Source organism: Taudactylus pleione, unplaced genomic scaffold (genome assembly GCF_031769625.1).
Source record: "Taudactylus pleione unplaced genomic scaffold, aTauple2 ptg002435l, whole genome shotgun sequence".
Taxonomy (NCBI): domain Eukaryota; kingdom Metazoa; phylum Chordata; class Amphibia; order Anura; family Myobatrachidae; genus Taudactylus; species Taudactylus pleione.
In genome coordinates, this window is record NW_028286820.1 from 268155 (window position 1) to 295501 (window position 27347).

The 27347-nt window shown below is 45.7% G+C and overlaps 1 protein-coding gene across 1 annotated transcript in view; it reads right to left on the minus strand.

The window, feature by feature from the left end:
• Positions 1–26619, minus strand: part of LOC148431342 (uncharacterized) — a 33730-nt gene extending 7111 nt beyond the window's left edge. The window contains exons 1-4 of the mRNA XM_088466082.1: positions 26557–26619; positions 16127–16300; positions 11741–11932; positions 9897–9966 (exon numbers count right to left, since the gene is read on the minus strand). Coding sequence (XP_088322208.1) covers positions 9897–9966; positions 11741–11932; positions 16127–16204 — 340 coding nt within the window. The 5' untranslated portion in view covers positions 16205–16300; positions 26557–26619. The remainder of the gene's footprint in view (positions 1–9896; positions 9967–11740; positions 11933–16126; positions 16301–26556) is intronic.
• Positions 26620–27347: the final 728 nt, after the last annotated feature.

Here is a 27347-nt window from a genome sequence, read left to right on the forward strand (position 1 = left end):
AGAGTGATGTCGCTGTGACACTCCCAGACTCCCTCACCTCCCCAGTCAGGTTCCTGTGTTAGTTATAGAGATAATAGTGATGTCACTGTGACACTCCCAGACTCCCTCACCTCCCCAGTCAGGTCCTGTGTTAGTAATAGAGATAATAGTGATGTCACTGTGACACTCCCAGACTCCCCCACCTCCCCAGTCAGGTCCCTGTGTTAGTAATAGAGATAATAGTGATGTCACTGTGACACTTCCAGGCTCCCTCACCTCCCCAGTCAGGTCCCTGTGTTAGTAATAGAGATAAGAGTGATGTCACTGTGACACTCCCAGACTCCCTCACCTCCCCAGTCAGGTCCCTGTGTTAGTAATAGAGATAAGAGTGATGTCGCTGTGACACTACCAGACTCCCTCACCTCCCCAGTCAGGTTCCTGTGTTAGTAATAGAGATAATAGTGATGTCACTGTGACACTCCCAGACTCCCTCACCTCCCCAGTCAGGTCCTGTGTTAGTAATAGAGATAATAGTGATGTCACTGTGACACTCCCAGACTCCCTCACCTCCCCAGTCAGGTCCCTGTGTTAGTAATAGAGATAATAGTGATGTCACTGTGACACTCCCAGACTCCCTCACCTCCCCAGTCAGGTCCCTGTGTTAGTAATAGAGATAATAGTGATGTCACTGTGACACTCCCAGACTCCCTCACCTCCCCAGTAAGGTCCCTGTGTTAGTAATAGAGATAATAGTGATGTCACTGTGACACTCCCAGACCCCCTCACCTCCCCAGTCAGGTCCCTGTGTTAGTAATAGAGATAATAGTGATGTCACTGTGACACTCCCAGACTCCCTCACCTCCCCAGTCAGGTCCCTGTGTTAGTAATAGAGATAATAGTGATGTCACTGTGACACTCCCAGACTCCCTCACCTCCCCAGTCAGGTCCTGTGTTAGTAATAGAGATAATAGTGATGTCACTGTGACACTCCCAGACCCCCTCACCTCCCCAGTCAGGTCCTTGTGTTAGTAATAGAGATAATAGTGATGTCACTGTGACACTCCCAGAATCCCTCACCTCCCCAGTCAGGTCCTGTGTTAGTAATAGAGATAATAGTGATGTCACTGTGACACTCCCAGACTCCCTCACCTCCCCAGTCAGGTCCCTGTGTTAGTAATAGAGATTATAGTGATGTCACTGTGACACTCCCAGACTCCCTCACCTCCCCAGTCAGGTCCTGTGTTAGTAATAGAGATAATAGTGATGTCACTGTGACACTCCCAGACTCCCCCACCTCCCCAGTCAGGTCCCTGTGTTAGTAATAGAGATAATAGTGATGTCACTGTGACACTCCCAGGCTCCCTCACCTCCCCAGTCAGGTCCCTGTGTTAGTAATAGAGATAAGAGTGATGTCACTGTGACACTCCCAGACTCCCTCACCTCCCCAGTCAGGTCCCTGTGTTAGTAATAGAGATAAGAGTGATGTCGCTGTGACACTCCCAGACTCCCTCTCCTCCCCAGTCAGGTTCCTGTGTTAGTAATAGAGATAATAGTGATGTCACTGTGACACTCCCAGACTCCCTCACCTCCCCAGTCAGGTCCTGTGTTAGTAATAGAGATAATAGTGATGTCACTGTGACACTCCCAGACTCCCTCACCTCCCCAGTCAGGTCCCTGTGTTAGTAATAGAGATAATAGTGATGTCACTGTGACACTCCCAGACTCCCTCACCTCCCCAGTCAGGTCCCTGTGTTAGTAATAGAGATAATAGTGATGTCACTGTGACACTCCCAGACTCCCTCACCTCCCCAGTCAGGTCCCTGTGTTAGTAATAGAGATAATAGTGATGTCACTGTGACACTCCCAGACTCCCTCACCTCCCCAGTCAGGTCCTGTGTTAGTAATAGAGATAATAGTGATGTCACTGTGACACTCCCAGACCCCCTCACCTCCCCAGTCAGGTCCTTGTGTTAGTAATAGAGATAATAGTGATGTCACTGTGACACTCCCAGAATCCCTCACCTCCCCAGTCAGGTCCTGTGTTAGTAATAGAGATAATAGTGATGTCACTGTGACACTCCCAGACTCCCTCACCTCCCCAGTCAGGTCCCTGTGTTAGTAATAGAGATTATAGTGATGTCACTGTGACACTCCCAGACTCCCTCACCTCCCCAGTCAGGTCCCTGTGTTAGTAATAGAGATAATAGTGATGTCACTGTGACACTCCCAGACCCCCTCACCTCCCCAGTCAGGTCCCTGTGTTAGTAATAGAGATAATAGTGATGTCACTGTGACACTCCCAGACCCCCTCACCTCCCCAGTCAGGTCCCTGTGTTAGTAATAGAGATAATAGTGATGTCACTGTGACACTCCCAGACTCCCTCACCTCCCCAGTCAGGTCCCTGTGTTAGTAATAGAGATAATAGTGATGTCACTGTGACACTCCCAGACTCCCTCACCTCCCCAGTCAGGTCCTGTGTTAGTAATAGAGATAATAGTGATGTCACTGTGACACTCCCAGACCCCCTCACCTCCCCAGTCAGGTCCTTGTGTTAGTAATAGAGATAATAGTGATGTCACTGTGACACTCCCAGACCCCCTCACCTCCCCAGTCAGGTCCTTGTGTTAGTAATAGAGATAATAGTGATGTCACTGTGACACTCCCAGAATCCCTCACCTCCCCAGTCAGGTCCTGTGTTAGTAATAGAGATAATAGTGATGTCACTGTGACACTCCCAGACTCCCTCACCTCCCCAGTCAGGTCCCTGTGATAGTAATAGAGATTATAGTGATGTCACTGTGACACTCCCAGACTCCCTCACCTCCCCAGTCAGGTCCCTGTGTTAGTAATAGAGATAATAGTGATGTCACTGTGACACTCCCAGACCCCCTCACCTCCCCAGTCAGGTCCCTGTGTTAGTAATAGAGATAATAGTGATGTCACTGTGACACTCCCAGACCCCCTCACCTCCCCAGTCAGGTCCCTGTGTTAGTAATAGAGATAATAGTGATGTCACTGTGACACTCCCAGACTCCCTCACCTCCCCAGTCAGGTCCCTGTGTTAGTAATAGAGATTATAGTGATGTCACTGTGACACTCCCAGACTCCCTCACCTCCCCAGTCAGGTCCTGTGTTAGTAATAGAGATAATAGTGATGTCACTGTGACACTCCCAGACTCCCCCACCTCCCCAGTCAGGTCCCTGTGTTAGTAATAGAGATAATAGTGATGTCACTGTGACACTCCCAGGCTCCCTCACCTCCCCAGTCAGGTCCCTGTGTTAGTAATAGAGATAAGAGTGATGTCACTGTGACACTCCCAGACTCCCTCACCTCCCCAGTCAGGTCCCTGTGTTAGTAATAGAGATAAGAGTGATGTCGCTGTGACACTCCCAGACTCCCTCTCCTCCCCAGGCAGGTTCCTGTGTTAGTAATAGAGATAATAGTGATGTCACTGTGACACTCCCAGACTCCCTCACCTCCCCAGTCAGGTCCTGTGTTAGTAATAGAGATAATAGTGATGTCACTGTGACACTCCCAGACTCCCTCACCTCCCCAGTCAGGTCCCTGTGTTAGTAATAGAGATAATAGTGATGTCACTGTGACACTCCCAGACTCCCTCACCTCCCCAGTCAGGTCCCTGTGTTAGTAATAGAGATAATAGTGATGTCACTGTGACACTCCCAGACTCCCTCACCTCCCCAGTCAGGTCCCTGTGATAGTAATAGAGATAATAGTGATGTCACTGTGACACTCCCAGACTCCCTCACCTCCCCAGTCAGGTCCTGTGTTAGTAATAGAGATAATAGTGATGTCACTGTGACACTCCCAGACCCCCTCACCTCCCCAGTCAGGTCCTTGTGTTAGTAATAGAGATAATAGTGATGTCACTGTGACACTCCCAGAATCCCTCACCTCCCCAGTCAGGTCCTGTGTTAGTAATAGAGATAATAGTGATGTCACTGTGACACTCCCAGACTCCCTCACCTCCCCAGTCAGGTCCCTGTGTTAGTAATAGAGATTATAGTGATGTCACTGTGACACTCCCAGACTCCCTCACCTCCCCAGTCAGGTCCCTGTGTTAGTAATAGAGATAATAGTGATGTCACTGTGACACTCCCAGACCCCCTCACCTCCCCAGTCAGGTCCCTGTGTTAGTAATAGAGATAATAGTGATGTCACTGTGACACTCCCAGACCCCCTCACCTCCCCAGTCAGGTCCCTGTGTTAGTAATAGAGATAATAGTGATGTCACTGTGACACTCCCAGACTCCCTCACCTCCCCAGTCAGGTCCCTGTGTTAGTAATAGAGATAATAGTGATGTCACTGTGACACTCCCAGACTCCCTCACCTCCCCAGTCAGGTCCTGTGTTAGTAATAGAGATAATAGTGATGTCACTGTGACACTCCCAGACCCCCTCACCTCCCCAGTCAGGTCCTTGTGTTAGTAATAGAGATAATAGTGATGTCACTGTGACACTCCCAGACCCCCTCACCTCCCCAGTCAGGTCCTTGTGTTAGTAATAGAGATAATAGTGATGTCACTGTGACACTCCCAGAATCCCTCACCTCCCCAGTCAGGTCCTGTGTTAGTAATAGAGATAATAGTGATGTCACTGTGACACTCCCAGACTCCCTCACCTCCCCAGTCAGGTCCCTGTGTTAGTAATAGAGATTATAGTGATGTCACTGTGACACTCCCAGACTCCCTCACCTCCCCAGTCAGGTCCCTGTGTTAGTAATAGAGATAATAGTGATGTCACTGTGACACTCCCAGACCCCCTCACCTCCCCAGTCAGGTCCCTGTGTTAGTAATAGAGATAATAGTGATGTCACTGTGACACTCCCAGACCCCCTCACCTCCCCAGTCAGGTCCCTGTGTTAGTAATAGAGATAATAGTGATGTCACTGTGACACTCCCAGACTCCCTCACCTCCCCAGTCAGGTCCCTGTGTTAGTAATAGAGATTATAGTGATGTCACTGTGACACTCCCAGACTCCCTCACCTCCCCAGTCAGGTCCTGTGTTAGTAATAGAGATAATAGTGATGTCACTGTGACACTCCCAGACTCCCCCACCTCCCCAGTCAGGTCCCTGTGTTAGTAATAGAGATAATAGTGATGTCACTGTGACACTCCCAGGCTCCCTCACCTCCCCAGTCAGGTCCCTGTGTTAGTAATAGAGATAAGAGTGATGTCACTGTGACACTCCCAGACTCCCTCACCTCCCCAGTCAGGTCCCTGTGTTAGTAATAGAGATAAGAGTGATGTCGCTGTGACACTCCCAGACTCCCTCTCCTCCCCAGTCAGGTTCCTGTGTTAGTAATAGAGATAATAGTGATGTCACTGTGACACTCCCAGACTCCCTCACCTCCCCAGTCAGGTCCTGTGTTAGTAATAGAGATAATAGTGATGTCACTGTGACACTCCCAGACTCCCTCACCTCCCCAGTCAGGTCCCTGTGTTAGTAATAGAGATAATAGTGATGTCACTGTGACACTCCCAGACTCCCTCACCTCCCCAGTCAGGTCCCTGTGTTAGTAATAGAGATAATAGTGATGTCACTGTGACACTCCCAGACTCCCTCACCTCCCCAGTCAGGTCCCTGTGTTAGTAATAGAGATAATAGTGATGTCACTGTGACACTCCCAGACTCCCTCACCTCCCCAGTCAGGTCCTGTGTTAGTAATAGAGATAATAGTGATGTCACTGTGACACTCCCAGACCCCCTCACCTCCCCAGTCAGGTCCTTGTGTTAGTAATAGAGATAATAGTGATGTCACTGTGACACTCCCAGAATCCCTCACCTCCCCAGTCAGGTCCTGTGTTAGTAATAGAGATAATAGTGATGTCACTGTGACACTCCCAGACTCCCTCACCTCCCCAGTCAGGTCCCTGTGTTAGTAATAGAGATTATAGTGATGTCACTGTGACACTCCCAGACTCCCTCACCTCCCCAGTCAGGTCCCTGTGTTAGTAATAGAGATAATAGTGATGTCACTGTGACACTCCCAGACCCCCTCACCTCCCCAGTCAGGTCCCTGTGTTAGTAATAGAGATAATAGTGATGTCACTGTGACACTCCCAGACTCCCTCACCTCCCCAGTCAGGTCCCTGTGTTAGTAATAGAGATAATAGTGATGTCACTGTGACACTCCCAGACCCCCTCACCTCCCCAGTCAGGTCCCTGTGTTAGCAATAGGGATAATAGTGATGTCACTGTGACACCAGACTCCCTCATCTCCCCAGTCAGGTCCCTGTGTTAGTAATAGAGATAATAGTGATGTCACTGTGACACTCCCAGACTCCCTCACCTCCCCAGTCAGGTCCCTGTGTTAGTAATAGAGATTATAGTGATGTCACTGTGACACTCCCAGACTCCCTCACCTCCCCAGTCAGGTCCTGTGTTAGTAATAGAGATAATAGTGATGTCACTGTGACACTCCCAGACTCCCCCACCTCCCCAGTCAGGTCCCTGTGTTAGTAATAGAGATAATAGTGATGTCACTGTGACACTCCCAGGCTCCCTCACCTCCCCAGTCAGGTCCCTGTGTTAGTAATAGAGATAAGAGTGATGTCACTGTGACACTCCCAGACTCCCTCACCTCCCCAGTCAGGTCCCTGTGTTAGTAATAGAGATAAGAGTGATGTCGCTGTGACACTCCCAGACTCCCTCTCCTCCCCAGTCAGGTTCCTGTGTTAGTAATAGAGATAATAGTGATGTCACTGTGACACTCCCAGACTCCCTCACCTCCCCAGTCAGGTCCTGTGTTAGTAATAGAGATAATAGTGATGTCACTGTGACACTCCCAGACTCCCTCACCTCCCCAGTCAGGTCCCTGTGTTAGTAATAGAGATAATAGTGATGTCACTGTGACACTCCCAGACTCCCTCACCTCCCCAGTCAGGTCCCTGTGTTAGTAATAGAGATAATAGTGATGTCACTGTGACACTCCCAGACTCCCTCACCTCCCCAGTCAGGTCCCTGTGTTAGTAATAGAGATAATAGTGATGTCACTGTGACACTCCCAGACTCCCTCACCTCCCCAGTCAGGTCCTGTGTTAGTAATAGAGATAATAGTGATGTCACTGTGACACTCCCAGACCCCCTCACCTCCCCAGTCAGGTCCTTGTGTTAGTAATAGAGATAATAGTGATGTCACTGTGACACTCCCAGAATCCCTCACCTCCCCAGTCAGGTCCTGTGTTAGTAATAGAGATAATAGTGATGTCACTGTGACACTCCCAGACTCCCTCACCTCCCCAGTCAGGTCCCTGTGTTAGTAATAGAGATTATAGTGATGTCACTGTGACACTCCCAGACTCCCTCACCTCCCCAGTCAGGTCCCTGTGTTAGTAATAGAGATAATAGTGATGTCACTGTGACACTCCCAGACCCCCTCACCTCCCCAGTCAGGTCCCTGTGTTAGTAATAGAGATAATAGTGATGTCACTGTGACACTCCCAGACTCCCTCACCTCCCCAGTCAGGTCCCTGTGTTAGTAATAGAGATAATAGTGATGTCACTGTGACACTCCCAGACCCCCTCACCTCCCCAGTCATGTCCCTGTGTTAGTAATAGAGATAATAGTGATGTCACTGTGACACTCCCAGACCCCCTCACCTCCCCAGTCAGGTCCCTGTGTTAGTAATAGAGATAATAGTGATGTCACTGTGACACTCCCAGACTCCCTCACCTCCCCAGTCAGGTCCCTGTGTTAGTAATAGAGATAAGAGTGATGTCGCTGTGACACTCCCAGACTCCCTCTCCTCCCCAGTCAGGTTCCTGTGTTAGTAATAGAGATAATAGTGATGTCACTGTGACACTCCCAGACTCCCTCACCTCCCCAGTCAGGTCCTGTGTTAGTAATAGAGATAATAGTGATGTCACTGTGACACTCCCAGACTCCCTCACCTCCCCAGTCAGGTCCTGTGTTAGTAATAGAGATAATAGTGATGTCACTGTGACACTCCCAGACCCCCTCACCTCCCCAGTCATGTCCCTGTGTTAGTAATAGAGATAATAGTGATGTCACTGTGACACTCCCAGACCCCCTCACCTCCCCAGTCAGGTCCCTGTGTTAGTAATAGAGATAATAGTGATGTCACTGTGACACTCCCAGACTCCCTCACCTCCCCAGTCAGGTCCCTGTGTTAGTAATAGAGATAAGAGTGATGTCGCTGTGACACTCCCAGACTCCCTCTCCTCCCCAGTCAGGTTCCTGTGTTAGTAATAGAGATAATAGTGATGTCACTGTGACACTCCCAGACTCCCTCACCTCCCCAGTCAGGTCCTGTGTTAGTAATAGAGATAATAGTGATGTCACTGTGACACTCCCAGACTCCCTCACCTCCCCAGTCAGGTCCCTGTGTTAGTAATAGAGATAATAGTGATGTCACTGTGACACTCCCAGACTCCCTCACCTCCCCAGTCAGGTCCCTGTGTTAGTAATAGAGATAATAGTGATGTCACTGTGACACTCCCAGACTCCCTCACCTCCCCAGTCAGGTCCCTGTGTTAGTAATAGAGATAATAGTGATGTCACTGTGACACTCCCAGACTCCCTCACCTCCCCAGTCAGGTCCTGTGTTAGTAATAGAGATAATAGTGATGTCACTGTGACACTCCCAGACCCCCTCACCTCCCCAGTCAGGTCCTTGTGTTAGTAATAGAGATAATAGTGATGTCACTGTGACACTCCCAGAATCCCTCACCTCCCCAGTCAGGTCCTGTGTTAGTAATAGAGATAATAGTGATGTCACTGTGACACTCCCAGACTCCCTCACCTCCCCAGTCAGGTCCCTGTGTTAGTAATAGAGATTATAGTGATGTCACTGTGACACTCCCAGACTCCCTCACCTCCCCAGTCAGGTCCCTGTGTTAGTAATAGAGATAATAGTGATGTCACTGTGACACTCCCAGACCCCCTCACCTCCCCAGTCAGGTCCCTGTGTTAGTAATAGAGATAATAGTGATGTCACTGTGACACTCCCAGACCCCCTCACCTCCCCAGTCAGGTCCCTGTGTTAGCAATAGGGATAATAGTGATGTCACTGTGACACCAGACTCCCTCATCTCCCAGACTGGTATGAGTAGAGGCAAATATAGTAAGGGAATTTAAGACACAAGATGATCTGAAATGTGACCAGAACAAACTAAGGATTTTAATAATGTCTAAGGGTTTGAGGGATAAAAATGGACAGACTAGAAGAATATATGGTTTTAAGCATGGGGACAACATAATGGAGTCCGAGTTTACAAAAGTGCAGCTCTTCCCGCCTTGCCTCTTATCGAGGCACAGCAGGGAGCAAGAACGGTGAGATGTATTAACATCTTGGCCGCCTCTGGAAAGTCCTGCAAGACCCACAGCGCATCAGCCTAGCGCTATGATCTGCTGTGTCTTACCTCCTGGCCGGTCCCACTGCGCATGGAAAAATTGCGAGATCTCGCATGGAGCCAGACTTCCCAGGGGATGCCACTGCATGTACATCCTGCCGATATGTGAAAATTGATAAGCCACAAAAGGGCATTTATCGTTTTTTAATAACAGCGGAAAGATTTCGTTAGATGTTTGCAGATAACGTAGAGAAAAGTGATTTTTACCTACATTATCTGCTTTCATAAATAACAATATTCGTTGTGACAAATAGCGCTGAATATAGCTAAGATTTGCTAGGCACAGGCCGAGTGTAGTCACCGGACGTCAAGACAGACAAGGTTGGGACTGGTGTGGAGCTCACAGCTATAGCAATGCGAAGTACCATATAATTCCATTGGAACAGAAGAAATCCTGGGGATCTGAGGACACTGCACACATGGAACCCAGCTACGGCTGTCAGCACAGTGTATCACGTGCACTTGTCCACGCCTGAGATTGCACCTCTTATCTTTATGATCGGGATTAAATTTCCACTTACCCTGTGATTTGCGAGGTTGGTCATTCTCCATCATCACCTGCTTGAGATTCACATCTCCTTTTAAACACTCCTGTAAATAAACACAGACAGTGACGTCCTCTCACCTTATAGGAACCTGACACACACAATGATACAGTCATCACCCAGACACATCCCCCGGTGTTACTGTATAATGTCCCATTCCCAGCAGTCACCTCTCCAGTCATCACCCAGACACATCCCCCGGTGTTACTGTATAATGTCCCATTCCCAGCAGTCACCTCTCCAGTCATCACCCAGACACATCCCCCGGTGTTACTGTATAATGTCTCATTCCCAGCAGTCACCTCTCCAGTCATCACCCAGACACATCCCCCGGTGTTACTGTATAATGTCCCATTCCCAGCAGTCACCTCTCCAGTCATCACCCAGACACATCCCCCGGTGTTACTGTATAATGTCTCATTCCCAGCAGTCACCTCTCCAGTCATCACCCAGACACATCCCCCGGTGTTACTGTATAATGTCCCATTCCCAGCAGTCACCTCTCCAGTCATCACCCAGACACATCCCCCGGTGTTACTGTATAATGTCCCATTCTCAGCAGTCACCTCTCCAGTCATCACCCAGACACATCCCCCGGTGTTACTGTATAATGTCCCATTCCCAGCAGTCACCTCTCCAGTCATCACCCAGACACATCCCCCGGTGTTACTGTATAATGTCCCATTCCCAGCAGTCACCTCTCTCCAGTCATCACCCAGACACATCCCCCGGTGTTACTGTATAATGTCCCATTCCCAGCAGTCACCTCCCCAGTCATCACCCAGACACATCCCCCGGTGTTACTGTATAATGTCCCATTCCCAGCAGTCACCTCTCCAGATCACCCAGACACATCCCCCGGTGTTACTGTATAATGTCCCATTCCCAACAGTCACCTCCCCAGTCATCACCCAGACACATCCCCCGGTGTTACTGTATAATGTCCCCTTCCCAGCAGTCACCTCTCCAGTCATCACCCAGACACATCCCCCGGTGTTACTGTATAATGTCCCATTCTCAGCAGTCACCTCTCCAGTCATCACCCAGACACATCCCCCGGTGTTACTGTATAATGTCCCATTCCCAGCAGTCACCTCTCCAGTCATCACCCAGACACATCCCCCGGTGTTACTGTATAATGTCCCATTCCCAGCAGTCACCTCTCCAGTCATCACCCAGACACATCCCCCGGTGTTACTGTATAATGTCCCATTCCCAGCAGTCACCTCCCCAGTCATCACCCAGACACATCCCCCGGTGTTACTGTATAATGTCCCATTCCCAGCAGTCACCTCCCCAGTCATCACCCAGACACATCCCCCGGTGTTACTGTATAATGTCCCATTCCCAGCAGTCACCTCCCCAGTCATCACCCAGATACATCCCCCGGTGTTACTGTATAATGCCCCATTCCCAGCAGTCACCTCCCCAGTCATCACCCAGACACATCCCCTGGTGTTACTGTATAATGTCCCATTCCCAGCAGTCACCTCTCCAGTCATCACCCAGACACACTCCCTGGTGTTACTGTATAATGTCCCATTCCCAGCAGTCACCTCTCCAGTCATCACCCAGACACATCCCCTGGTGTTACTGTATAATGTCCCATTCCCAGCAGTCACCTCTCCAGTCATCACCCAGACACATCCCCTGGTGTTACTGTATAATGTCCCATTCCCAGCAGTCACCTCCCCAGTCATCACCCAGACACATCCCCCGGTGTTACTGTATAATGTCCCATTCCCAGCAGTCACCTCCCCAGTCATCACCCAGATACATCCCCTGGTGTTACTGTATAATGTCCCATTCCCAGCAGTCACCTCTCCAGTCAGCAGCTGAATGATCTTGTTGGTGAGTTCCAAGATCTTCTGGTCATTGTGTCTCTCATGTATCAGTGAGTGAGGTGGAGGCACCGTGATGGGGCTCTTGGTCCTGCTCCGTCCTCCTGACACACGGGGATGGCTGCTGGGAGTCTCACAGTCTCCAGGCGTCTTCCTCGCTATTATATAGCCCTACGACACATCAACATCAGGATTTAAAATATTTATTATTTCTTTGATATGTTCCTTTGACAAGATGAAAGCTCAAGAACGGAAAGAGCACCTCGACAGGAGCCTTAAATAAATCAGAAAGTACCAGACAATTTACTGGCCAAAGTGCATACCCTATAATTAATTATTATTTGCAAAGTAGCAACTTATTACCCTGCTCTGTATTATGTGGAGTCCTAATTAGCTATGAGTAAAAGACAGAAGAATAATAATAATTTTTATTTATATAGCGCTTTTCTTCAAAAGGACTCAAAGCACTTTACAGTAGCAGGAGGGAAACCATATTACATGGCAGGCGGCCATCTTGAACGCACTACAATGGTCACAGTGAGTGAATACAAAATCTAAAATACAATAAAAATTTGTTACAAGATACAGGATAAACAAAGAATCATCAGTTTTGTGGATTGTTCAGCTCACCCGCCAAGTACCGGGCAAGGCAACCATATTGAGCCCGCTACATTGGCTACAAGAGTTGAAGGCAGGATAACTCTTTGGGGAGATACCAAGGGCAAAACACAACATACGACCAACTGGATGCTCGCAGAATCATCATGGGCTCTTCATCCTACCCAGAAAAGCGCCAGACGAGTCGGACATTTTGGGCATGCTACATAGGTCATGCTGGAGTGGGTTAGCAACACTAGGAGACGTGGTACACATTGGAGGGACTACGAGACACAGGAAATGAGATTCTACAAAGCCGATGCAAACAGGATCTTCAGATCCACGGATGGTTCGTCCTAGCCACAAGTGAGGCAGCCATTTTAGGGGCTGTACATAGGTGGACATGGGCAGGGTAAGCCATTCATGGAGATCCATAATGGGTAAATACAATAAAGCAAAACACAGAACAAAATAAACAACATACGAAGAGCGTAAAGCCCACAGAATCATCAGTTCCACGTGGTTTTCATCTTAACCGGCAGAAGCCATTTGTAGAAATGAGAGAGACGAAAACCAGATACATGGAAGCTGTGAGGGAATCAGGCCGTGGGGCAGCACAAGTTGCAGGATAGCCGTATGGTTGCAATAAAGAAAATAAAATGCATTAGGTCACTACATTAATAGCCTGAATCCATTATACAATCATTTTATCTAACATACAGGTCTATTAACAAAACGACGACCAACACTCATATTATCTGCATCTGACTGAAAGCTAGTGTTCTCTCCAGATACCTAGGGGGGCATTCAATTTGCCACTTTGGCCGCGATGTGCCATCAAGACCCGGACACAGCTAGTGGTTCCTCGCATCCCAGGGGGCTGCGCAGGGACAGTAGCGATGATGAGTTACCGTAATAGGCGGAAATGTGCGCAACCGAACATCGCGGTGATGTCCAGCGTTACATTGTCAGCAATTGAATGCCCCCCAGAGAGATTGGCTGCAGTGTCTTTCAAGAGGCTTACAGACAGGAACCATAGCATGCATCGTTTAACCCTTAAGCCTGGTACACACTATATGATTTCTCGGACAAGATGGCCGATTCCAACGCCTAGCAAGTACATACTATGTCGGCTGTTGCGCGCTCCCGTTTTGGTCGTCAGGTCGGCCCCACATGCAGCTCAACCTAACGATGCGACTGATGACACCAAGCAGCGGGATGCGGCGGGGGCCGACATATTGGGCGGTCAGGCACCGGATCGTCTAAAGCAGGGGTGGGCAATCAGCGGCACTCCAGCTGTTGTTGAACTACAAATCCTAGTATGCATTGCAATATTTTTAGTATAGCCAAATAGGAAAACTGTGGAAGGGCATGCTGGGATGTGTAGTTTTACAACATCTAAGGGGGGGGGGACGCTTATTGCCCACCCCTAGTCTAATGTGTATTGGGAACGATGATCACGATAATTAAAGGGGCATCCAGAACAATTGAAGTTCACCACTGGGCGCCCATTAATTATCGTCGCCCACAAAACAATTGAATCACCCCCTGAGAAGTTTTCCCAGCAAACTGAACTCTGGGCCTAATTCAGACCCGCTCGCAAGCAGGTCGATGTTGGCCAAGTGCGCATGCGCACGACGGAGGTGGCTCCGTCGTGCACATGCGCAAGACCCGAATAACGACGGTCAAGCCGTCGCTATGGGTCTCGCACCAAAGGGGGCGTGCTGTCGATGGTGAGTGACAGCACGCCCCCTTTGGTGGGCGTGCCGGGGGCGTGGCAGCCCAGACGGAGGCGTTCCCATGGGAACGCCTACCGTCTGGGTCTGGCCCCACTGACATCACTAGTGATGTCAGTGGGAGTGCTTTCGGCTCTGATAGAGCCAAAAGCACTCCAGGGCTTGCGGCAACGAGACCCTACCGCAAGGGTCTCGTCGCAAGCCCGATGGTCGCGATGTTCTTGACCATCGCGACCATCTCTTTGGCCGCTCGCTATAGCTGTGGGTGGTCACCCGCAGCTATGCGAGCGGCCAGGAGGTCGCTCTAAAAACTAAGAGGGACGGCCCTGATTCAGAGCGAGCGCTCTGTCAGAGCGTCCGGCTCTGAATCAGGGCCTCTGTACACATGTTGTACATACACACGGTTCACATTTTATCGAGAGTTACGGTAGGTGGATTCTGCGTGCCTTCCAACGTCAGCCTCCAATGATGAGAGGGAGAACTGAATACTGCAGAGACTTCTGTCCTCAATTCGCTAACACTCTGCTATATTTTCATGAATTAGAACTTGATGCATCTTTCTAAATACAATATACAATACAAAGACATAGAGAGAGAGGGGGAGGGAGAAAGGGGGAGAGGGGGAAGGTGAGGGGGCTAAGGAGGGGGGGGAAGAGGCGGAGGGGGAGAGGGGGAGAGGGGGAGAGAATAAAGTACTGTCACTCTAAATAGTGATTACGAGGCCATGCGGCCAAGCTGTACTGGTAGGCAAGTATCCTGCATGAGCATGACTGACTTAAGGAATACATTAAGATCTGTAAACCTTTAAAGAAGTCAGGTAAAGCCCTGTAAAAATATTACCAAACATTCATCTCTGTAAGTTTACTTTACATAATACCACAGGGAAAATTTTCAAACAAGTTAAGGATACATTTAGCAGAGATTTTGACATAATCATATATATTTAACAAACATACCAGTCATGTCACTGATAATAGTGATGTCACTGTGACACTCCCAGACTCCCTCACCTCCCCAGTCAGGTCCCTGTGTTAGTAATAGAGATAAGAGTGATGTCACTGTGACACTCCCAGACTCCCTCACCTCCCCAGTCAGGTCCCTGTGTTAGTAATAGAGATAATAGTGATGTCACTGTGACACTCCCAGACTCCCTCACCTCCCCAGTCAGGTCCCTGTGTTAGTAATAGAGATAATAGTGATGTCACTGTGACACTCCCAGACTCCCTCACCTCCCCAGTCAGGTCCTTGTGTTAGTAATAGAGATAATAGTGATGTCACTGTGACACTCCCAGACTCCCTCACCTCCCCAGTCAGGTCCTTGTGTTAGTAATAGAGATAATAGTGATGTCACTGTGACACTCCCAGACTCCCTCATCTCCCCAGTCTGGTCCCTGTGTTAGTAATAGAGATAATAGTGATGTCACTGTGACACTCCCAGACTCCCTCACCTCCCCAGTCAGGTCCCTGTGTTAGTAATAGAGATAATAGTGATGTCACTGTGACACTCCCAGACTCCCTCACCTCCCCAGTCTGGTCCCTGTGTTAGTAATAGAGATAATAGTGATGTCACTGTGACACTCCCAGACTCCCTCACCTCCCCAGTCATGTCCCTGTGTTAGTAATAGAGATAAGAGTGATGTCACTGTGACACTCCCAGACTCCCTCACCTCCCCAGTCAGGTCCTTGTGTTAGTAATAGAGATAATAGTGATGTCACTGTGACACTCCCAGACTCCCTCACCTCCCCAGTCAGGTCCTTGTGTTAGTAATAGAGATAATAGTGATGTCACTGTGACACTCCCAGACTCCCTCATCTCCCCAGTCTGGTCCCTGTGTTAGTAATAGAGATAATAGTGATGTCACTGTGACACTCCCAGACTCCCTCACCTCCCCAGTCAGGTCCCTGTGTTAGTAATAGAGATAATAGTGATGTCACTGTGACACTCCCAGACTCCCTCACCTCCCCAGTCTGGTCCCTGTGTTAGTAATAGAGATAATAGTGATGTCACTGTGACACTCCCAGACTCCCTCACCTCCCCAGTCAGCAGGTAGATGATCTCCAGCGTGAGATTTAATATTCTCTCAGCTACGCAACTCCGGTCCTTTTCCATCCTCTGGTATGGTGATCTAAATGCCACTTTTCCCCTATAGAAGGGTTTCACCGCCACGGCACGGCCCTCTTTGGGGGGCACTTACTATTCTGCTCCCTACAGTAGACACATTTTCAAAAGGGATAAAGATTAGGGTTATCGAACGTAAACACCACACAGCAAAAAAATCAATAAACTGTTATAATCTTTTTAACAGCACAGAAATATAGCACTAATTTTTATTTTCACCAAAAAATGAAGCAAACACTAGTATGTGACTGACAAGAATATAACCAGCTCCAATGTGTATTATATGTGGGTCAGCAGGGTGGTGCAGAGCTTAGCATTACTGCCTCACAGCCCTGAGATCATGAGATGTTCCCCATGTGTTTGCGTGGGCTACTGGCAGGTTACATGTCTTCTGGCAACACAAAAACAACATATACAATTAACCCTAGCGTGTATGTTTTTCCATGTGATAGGAAATATGGGATAAGAACTGATGTAAATTACTCAAACATAATATGTAAAGCACTGCGGAATATGTTTGCGCTATATAGTGCCTTGCAAAAGTATTCACCCCCCTTGGCTTCTTACCTTTTTTGCTACATTACAACCTGTAATTTTTTTTTTTTTAATCTGAATTTTATGTGATGGATCTGCACAAAATAGTATAATTTGGTGAAGTGAAATGAGAAATATATATATATAAAAAAGAATCTTTATAAATACAATTCTTAAAATTGGTACGTGCATATGTAATCACCCCCTTTGCTATGAAGCTCCTCCAAAGGTTCTGGTGCAACCAATTACCTTCAGAAGTCACATAATTAGTGAAATGAAGTCCACCTGTGTGAAATCTAAGTGTCACATGATCTGTCAGTATAAGCACACCTTCTCTGAAAGGCCCCCGAGGCTGCAACACCACTAAGCAAGAGGCATCACACCATGAAGACCAAGGAGCTCTCCAAACAAGTCAGGGACAAAGTTGTTGAGAAGTACAATTCTGGGTTGGGTTCTATAAAAATATCCAAATCTTTGATGATCCCCCGGAGCACCATCAAATCCATCATCATCAAATGGAAAGAACATGGTACCACAACAAACCTGCCAAGAGAGGGCCGCCCACCAAAACTCACAGACCGGGCAAGGAGGGCATTAATCAGAGAGGCAGCACAGAGACCAAAGGTAACCCTGAAGGAGCCGCAGAGTTCCACAGCAGAGACTGGTGTATCTGTGAATGTGACCACAATAAGCCGCACACTCCATAGAGATGGGCTTTATGGAAGAGTGGCCAGAAAAAAACCATTACTTCGTGATAAAAATAAGAAGACACAATTTGAGTTTGCCAAAAGGCATGTGGGCGACTCCCCAAATGTATGGAGGAAGGTGCTCTGGTCAGATGAGACTAAAATTGAACTTTTCGGCCACCAAGGAAAACGCTATGTCTGGCGCAAACCCAACACATCCCATCACCCCAAGAACACCATCCCCACAGTGAAACTTGGTGGTGGCAGCATCATGCTGTGGGGATGTTTTTTCAGCAGCAGGGACTGGGAAACTGATTCGAGTCGAGGTAAAGATGGATGGTGCTAAATACAGGGATATTCTTGAGCAAAACCTGTTTCAGTCTGCCTGTGATTTGAGACTGGGACGGAGGTTGTCCTAATGACCCAAAGCATACTGCTAAAGCAACACTCGAGTGGTTTGGGGAAACATTTAAATGTGTTGGAATGGCCTAGTCAAAGCCCAGATCTCAATCCAATTGAGAATCTGTGGTCAGACTTGAAGATTGCTGTTCCCAAGAGGAAACCACCCAACATGAAGGAGCTGGAACAGTTTTGCCTTGAGGAATGGGCACAAATCCCAGGGGCAAGATGTGGCAAGCTCATAGAGACTTATCCAAAGCGACTTGCAGCTGTAATTGCCACAAAAGGTGGCTCGAAAAAGTACTGACTTTAGGGGGGTGAATAGTTATGCATGCTGAAGTTTTCTGTTATGTTGTCCTAAATGTTGTTTGATTCACAATATAAAAAAAACCACAACAGTTGTATGCATGTTCTGTGAATGAAATGATGCACACCTTCACACAATCTAATTTAATTCCAGGTTGTGAGGCAACAAAACATGAAAAATGCAAGGGGGTGTGAATACTTTTGCAAGGCATTGTATATGTGAGTGACAGGGATACACCCAGCTGTAATGTGTATAATGTGTATTATATGTGAGTGACAGCGATATACCCAGCTGTACTGTGTATAATGTGTATTATATGTGAGTGACAGGGATATACCCAGCTGTACTGTGTATAATGTGTATTATATGTGAGTGACAGGGATACACCCAGCTGTACTATGTATAATGTGTATTATATGTGACAGGGATACACCCAGCTGTACTGTGTATAATGTGTATTATATGTGACAGGGATATACCCAGCTGTACTGTGTATAATGTGTATTATATGTGACAGGGATACACCCAGCTGTACTGTGTATAATGTGTATTATATGTGACAGGGATACACCCAGCTGTACTGTGTATAATGTGTATTATATGTGAGTGACAGGGATATACCCAGCTGTACTGTGTATAATGTGTATTATATGTGAGTGACAGGGATATACCCAGCTGTACTGTGTATAATGTGTATTATATGTGAGTGACAGGGATATACCCAGCTGTACTGTGTATAATGTGTATTATATGTGAGTGACAGGGATATACCCAGCTGTACTGTGTATAATGTGTATTATATGTGACAGGGATACACCCAGCTGTACTGTGTATAATGTGTATTATATGTGACAGGGATATACCCAGCTGTACTGTGTATAATGTGTATTATATGTGAGTGACAGGGATACACCCAGCTGTACTGTGTATAATGTGTATTATATGTGAGTGACAGGGATATACCCAGCTGTACTGTGTATAATGTGTATTATATGTGAGTGACAGGGATACACCCAGCTGTACTATGTATAATGTGTATTATATGTGACAGGGATACACCCAGCTGTACTGTGTATAATGTGTATTATATGTGACAGGGATATACCCAGCTGTACTGTGTACAATGTGTATTATATGTGAGTGACAGGGATACACCCAGCTGTACTGTGTATAATGTGTATTATATGTGACAGGGATATACCCAGCTGTACTGTGTATAATGTGTATTATATGTGAGTGACAGGGATACACCCAGCTGTACTGTGTATAATGTGTATTATATGTGAGTGACAGGGATATACCCAGCTGTACTGTGTATAATGTGTATTATATGTGAGTGACGGGGATATACCCAGCTGTACTGTGTATAATGTGTATTATATGTGAGTGACAGGGATACACCCAGCTGTACTGTGTATAATGTGTATTATATGTGAGTGACAGGGATATACCCAGCTGTACTGTGTATAATGTGTATTATATGTGAGTGACAGGGATATACCCAGCTGTACTGTGTATAATGTGTATTATATGTGAGTGACAGGGATATACCCAGCTGTACTGTGTATAATGTGTATTATATGTGACAGGGATACACCCAGCTGTACTGTGTATAATGTGTATTATATGTGACAGGAATACACCCAGCTGTACTGTGTATAATGTGTATTATATGTGAGTGACAGGGATACACCCAGCTGTACTGTGTATAATGTGTATTATATGTGAGTGACAGGGATACACCCAGCTGTACTGTGTATAATGTGTATTATATGTGAGTGACAGGTATATACCCAGCTGTACTGTGTATAATGTGTATTATATGTGAGTGACAGGGATACACCCAGCTGTACTGTGTATAATGTGTATTATATGTGAGTGACGGGGATACACCCAGCTGTACTGTGTATAATGTGTATTATATGTGAGTGACAGGGATACACCCAGCTGTACTGTGTATAATGTGTATTATATGTGAGTGACGGGGATATACCCAGCTGTACTGTGTATAATGTGTATTATATGTGAGTGACGGGGATACACCCAGCTGTACTGTGTATAATGTGTATTATATGTGAGTGACGGGGATACACCCAGCTGTACTGTGTATAATGTGTATTATATGTGAGTGACGGGGATATACCCAGCTGTACTGTGTATAATGTGTATTATATGTGAGTGACGGGGATATACCCAGCTGTACTGTGTATAATGTGTATTATATGTGACAGGGATACACCCAGCTGTACTGTGTATAATGTGTATTATATGTGACGGGGATATACCCAGCTGTACTGTGTATAATGTGTATTATATGTGAGTGACGGGGATATACCCAGCTGTACTGTGTATAATGTGTATTATATGTGACAGGGATACACCCAGCTGTACTGTGTATAATGTGTATTATATGTGACGGGGATATACCCAGCTGTACTGTGTATAATGTGTATTATATGTGACAGGGATACACCCAGCTGTACTGTGTATAATGTGTATTATATGTGAGTGACGGGGATATACCCAGCTGTACTGTGTATAATGTGTATTATATGTGACAGGGATACACCCAGCTGTACTGTGTATAATGTGTATTATATGTGACAGGGATACACCCAGCTGTACTGTGTATAATGTGTATTATATGTGAGTGACGGGGATATACCCAGCTGTACTGTGTATAATGTGTATTATATGTGAGTGACAGGGATACACCCAGCTGTACTGTGTATAATGTGTATTATATGTGAGTGACAGGGATACACCCAGCTGTACTGTGTATAATGTGTATTATATGTGAGTGACGGGGATATACCCAGCTGTACTGTGTATAATGTGTATTATATGTGAGTGACAGGGATATACCCAGCTGTACTGTGTATAATGTGTATTATATGTGAGTGACAGGGATATACCCAGCTGTACTGTGTATAATGTGTATTATATGTGAGTGACAGGGATACACCCAGCTGTACTATGTATAATGTGTATTATATGTGACAGGGATACACCCAGCTGTACTGTGTATAATGTGTATTATATGTGACAGGGATATACCCAGCTGTACTGTGTATAATGTGTATTATATGTGAGTGACAGGGATACACCCAGCTGTACTGTGTATAATGTGTATTATATGTGACAGGGATACACCCAGCTGTACTGTGTATAATGTGTATTATATGTGAGTGACAGGGATACACCCAGCTGTACTGTGTATAATGTGTATTATATGTGAGTGACGGGGATACACCCAGCTGTACTGTGTATAATGTGTATTATATGTGACAGGGATACACCCAGCTGTACTGTGTATAATGTGTATTATATGTGAGTGACAGGGATATACCCAGCTGTACTGTGTATAATGTGTATTATATGTGAGTGACAGGGATACACCCAGCTGTACTGTGTATAATGTGTATTATATGTGAGTGACAGGGATATACCCAGCTGTACTGTGTATAATGTGTATTATATGTGAGTGACAGGGATATACCCAGCTGTACTGTGTATAATGTGTATTATATGTGAGTGACAGGGATACACCCAGCTGTACTGTGTATAATGTGTATTATATGTGACAGGGATACACCCAGCTGTACTGTGTATAATGTGTATTATATGTGAGTGACAGGGATATACCCAGCTGTACTGTGTATAATGTGTATTATATGTGAGTGACGGGGATATACCCAGCTGTACTGTGTATAATGTGTATTATATGTGAGTGACAGGGATACACCCAGCTGTACTGTGTATAATGTGTATTATATGTGAGTGACAGGGATATACCCAGCTGTACTGTGTATAATGTGTATTATATGTGACAGGGATATACCCAGCTGTACTGTGTATAATGTGTATTATATGTGAGTGACAGGGATATACCCAGCTGTACTGTGTATAATGTGTATTATATGTGACAGGGATACACCCAGCTGTACTGTGTATAATGTGTATTATATGTGAGTGACAGGGATACACCCAGCTGTACTGTGTATAATGTGTATTATATGTGACAGGGATACACCCAGCTGTACTGTGTATAATGTGTATTATATGTGACAGGGATACACCCAGCTGTACTGTGTATAATGTGTATTATATGTGAGTGACAGGGATACACGTACTGTGTATAATGTGTATTATATGTGAGTGACAGGGATACACGTACTGTGTATAATGTGTATTATATGTGACAGGGATATACCCAGCTGTACTGTGTATAATGTGTATTATATGTGAGTTACAGGGATACACCCAGCTGTACTGTGTATAATGTGTATTATATGTGACAGGGATATACCCAGCTGTACTGTGTATAATGTGTATTATATGTGACAGGGATACACCCAGCTGTACTGTGTATAATGTGTATTATATGTGACAGGGATACACCCAGCTGTACTGTGTATAATGTGTATTATATGTGACAGGGATATACCCAGCTGTACTGTGTATAATGTGTATTATATGTGACAGGGATACACCCAGCTGTACTGTGTATAATGTGTATTATATGTGAGTGACGGGGATACACCCAGCTGTACTGTGTATAATGTGTATTATATGTGAGTGACGGGGATATACCCAGCTGTACTGTGTATAATGTGTATTATATGTGAGTGACAGGGATATACCCAGCTGTACTGTGTATAATGTGTATTATATGTGACAGGGATACACCCAGCTGTACTGTGTATAATGTGTATTATATGTGACAGGGATACACCCAGCTGTACTGTGTATAATGTGTATTATATGTGAGTGACAGGGATACACCCAGCTGTACTGTGTATAATGTGTATTATATGTGAGTGACAGGGATATACCCAGCTGTACTGTGTATAATGTGTATTATATGTGAGTGACAGGGATACACCCAGCTGTACTGTGTATAATGTGTATTATATGTGACAGGGATACACCCAGCTGTACTGTGTATAATGTGTATTATATGTGAGTGACAGGGATATACCCAGCTGTACTGTGTATAATGTGTATTATATGTGAGTGACAGGGATACACCCAGCTGTACTGTGTATAATGTGTATTATATGTGAGTGACAGGGATATACCCAGCTGTACTGTGTATAATGTGTATTATATGTGACAGGGATACACCCAGCTGTACTGTGTATAATGTGTATTATATGTGAGTGACGGGGATATACCCAGCTGTACTGTGTATAATGTGTATTATATGTGACAGGGATACACCCAGCTGTACTGTGTATAATGTGTATTATATGTGAGTGACAGGGATACACCCAGCTGTACTGTGTATAATGTGTATTATATGTGAGTGACAGGGATACACCCAGCTGTACTGTGTATAATGTGTATTATATGTGAGTGACAGGGATACACCCAGCTGTACTGTGTATAATGTGTATTATATGTGACAGGGATATACCCAGCTGTACTGTGTATAATGTGTATTATATGTGACAGGGATATACCCAGCTGTACTGTGTATAATGTGTATTATATGTGACTGACAGGAATACACCCAGCTGTACTGTGTATAATGTGTATTATATGTGAGTGACGGGGATATACCCAGCTGTACTGTGTATAATGTGTATTATATGTGAGTGACAGGGATACACCCAGCTGTACTGTGTATAATGTGTATTATATGTGACAGGGATACACCCAGCTGTACTGTGTATAATGTGTATTATATGTGAGTGACGGGGATACACCCAGCTGTACTGTGTATAATGTGTATTATATGTGAGTGACAGGGATATACCCAGCTGTACTGTGTATAATGTGTATTATATGTGAGTGACGGGGATATACCCAGCTGTACTGTGTATAATGTGTATTATATGTGAGTGACGGGGATACACCCAGCTGTACTGTGTATAATGTGTATTATATGTGAGTGACAGGGATACACCCAGCTGTACTGTGTATAATGTGTATTATATGTGAGTGACGGGGATACACCCAGCTGTACTGTGTATAATGTGTATTATATGTGAGTGACAGGGATATACCCAGCTGTACTGTGTATAATGTGTATTATATGTGACAGGGATACACCCAGCTGTACTGTGTATAATGTGTATTATATGTGAGTGACGGGGATACACCCAGCTGTACTGTGTATAATGTGTATTATATGTGAGTGACAGGGATACACCCAGCTGTACTGTGTATAATGTGTATTATATGTGAGTGACAGGGATATACCCAGCTGTACTGTGTATAATGTGTATTATATGTGAGTGACAGGGATACACCCAGCTGTACTGTGTATAATGTGTATTATATGTGAGTGACAGGGATATACCCAGCTGTACTGTGTATAATGTGTATTATATGTGAGTGACAGGGATACACCCAGCTGTACTGTGTATAATGTGTATTATATGTGAGTGACAGGGATATACCCAGCTGTACTGTGTATAATGTGTATTATATGTGAGTGACAGGGATATACCCAGCTGTACTGTGTATAATGTGTATTATATGTGAGTGACAGGGATACACCCAGCTGTACTGTGTATAATGTGTATTATATGTGAGTGACAGGGATATACCCAGCTGTACTGTGTATAATGTGTATTATATGTGAGTGACGGGGATACACCCAGCTGTACTGTGTATAATGTGTATTATATGTGAGTGACAGGGATACACCCAGCTGTACTGTGTATAATGTGTATTATATGTGAGTGACAGGGATATACCCAGCTGTACTGTGTATAATGTGTATTATATGTGACAGGGATATACCCAGCTGTACTGTGTATAATGTGTATTATATGTGACAGGGATACACCCAGCTGTACTGTGTATAATGTGTATTATATGTGACAGGGATACACCCAGCTGTACTGTGTATAATGTGCATTATATGTGACGGGGATACACCCAGCTGTACTGTGTATAATGTGTATTATATGTGAGTGACAGGGATACACCCAGCTGTACTGTGTATAATGTGTATTATATGTGACAGGGATACACCCAGCTGTACTGTGTATAATGTGTATTATATGTGACAGGGATACACCCAGCTGTACTGTGTATAATGTGTATTATATGTGAGTGACAGGGATACACCCAGCTGTGCTGTGTATAATGTGTATTATATGTGACAGGGATACACCCAGCTGTACTGTGTATAATGTGTATTATATGTGAGTGACAGGGATACACCCAGCTGTACTGTGTATAATGTGTATTATATGTGAGTGACGGGGATATACCCAGCTGTACTGTGTATAATGTGTATTATATGTGAGTGACAGGGATATACCCAGCTGTACTGTGTATAATGTGTATTATATGTGAGTGACAGGGATACACCCAGCTGTACTGTGTATAATGTGTATTATATGTGAGTGACAGGGATATACCCAGCTGTACTGTGTATAATGTGTATAATATGTGAGTGACAGGGATACACCCAGCTGTACTGTGTATAATGTGTATAATATGTGAGTGACAGGGATACACCCAGCTGTACTGTGTATAATGTGTATTATATGTGAGTGACAGGGATATACCCAGCTGTACTGTGTATAATGTGTATTATATGTGAGTGACAGGGATATACCCAGCTGTACTGTGTATAATGTGTATTATATGTGAGTGACAGGGATACACCCAGCTGTACTGTGTATAATGTGTATTATATGTGAGTGACAGGGATATACCCAGCTGTACTGTGTATAATGTGTATTATATGTGAGTGACAGGAATACACCCAGCTGTACTGTGTATAATGTGTATTATATGTGAGTGACAGGGATACACCCAGCTGTACTGTGTATAATGTGTATTATATGTGAGTGACAGGGATACACCCAGCTGTACTGTGTATAATGTGTATTATATGTGAGTGACAGGAATACACCCAGCTGTACTGTGTATAATGTGTATTATATGTGAGTGACAGGGATACACCCAGCTGTACTGTGTATAATGTGTATTATATGTGAGTGACAGGGATATACCCAGCTGTACTGTGTATAATGTGTATTATATGTGAGTGACAGGGATACACCCAGCTGTACTGTGTATAATGTGTATTATATGTGAGTGACAGGGATATACCCAGCTGTACTGTGTATAATGTGTATTATATGTGAGTGACAGGAATACACCCAGCTGTACTGTGTATAATGTGTATTATATGTGAGTGACAGGGATACACCCAGCTGTACTGTGTATAATGTGTATTATATGTGAGTGACAGGGATACACCCAGCTGTACTGTGTATAATGTGTATTATATGTGAGTGACAGGGATATAACCAGCTGTACTGTGTATAATGTGTATTATATGTGACAGGGATACACCCAGCTGTAATGTGTATAATGTGTATTATATGTGAGTGACAGGGATATAACCAGCTGTACTGTGTATAACAAGAGATATGGTAAGAACTTACCTTTGTTATCTCTGTTTCTACGAAGTCCATAGGGTCCACAGGGTTGACCTTGGGGTATAGCTGGATCTGGATCCACGGGCACCACGCAGTTAAAGCTTTGCTGCTCCCAGGATGCACTTGGGTCCGTCCTCCTCTATACCCCGCCCCGGCCACAGGCACCTCAGTTGGTAAGCAGCTAAGGCCGGAGGAGGAGACTAAACAGAGAGAAGGAAGACTGGAACACACAAGAAACCATACTCACAGAAATGGGAGACGGAAAACCGGTGACCAGCCACACAGCCCATTTGAAGCCAGGTGCGTCAGGGCGGGCGCCCTGTGGACCCTATGGACTTCGTAGAAACAGAGATAACAAAGGTAAGTTCTTACCATATCTCTTGTTTTCTACTTCAGGGTCCATAGGGGGTCCACAGGGTTGACCTTGGGGATGTCCCAAAGCAGTTCAACTAAGGGCGGGGACGCTCCTGTGCTGAAAGGAGTACCCGGCGCCCAAAGGATGCATCCTGAGAGGCGAAGGTGTCAAACGCATAAAACCTCAAAAACGTCCGAATTGAAGACCAAGTAGCCGCCTTACACAGCTGAACAGCGGAGGCGCCACGTCTAGCAGCCCAAGAGGGACCCACAGAACGAGTGGAATGAGCCTTAACAGAGGCTGGCACAGGTAAACCCTCCTGCGCATAAGCCTCACAAATAACTGAACGAAGCCAACGGGCTATCGTTTGCTTGTTGGCAGGCCAACCCCTCTTGTGAAAACCAAAGAGGACAAACAAAGAATCCGACTTCCTAACCGAAGC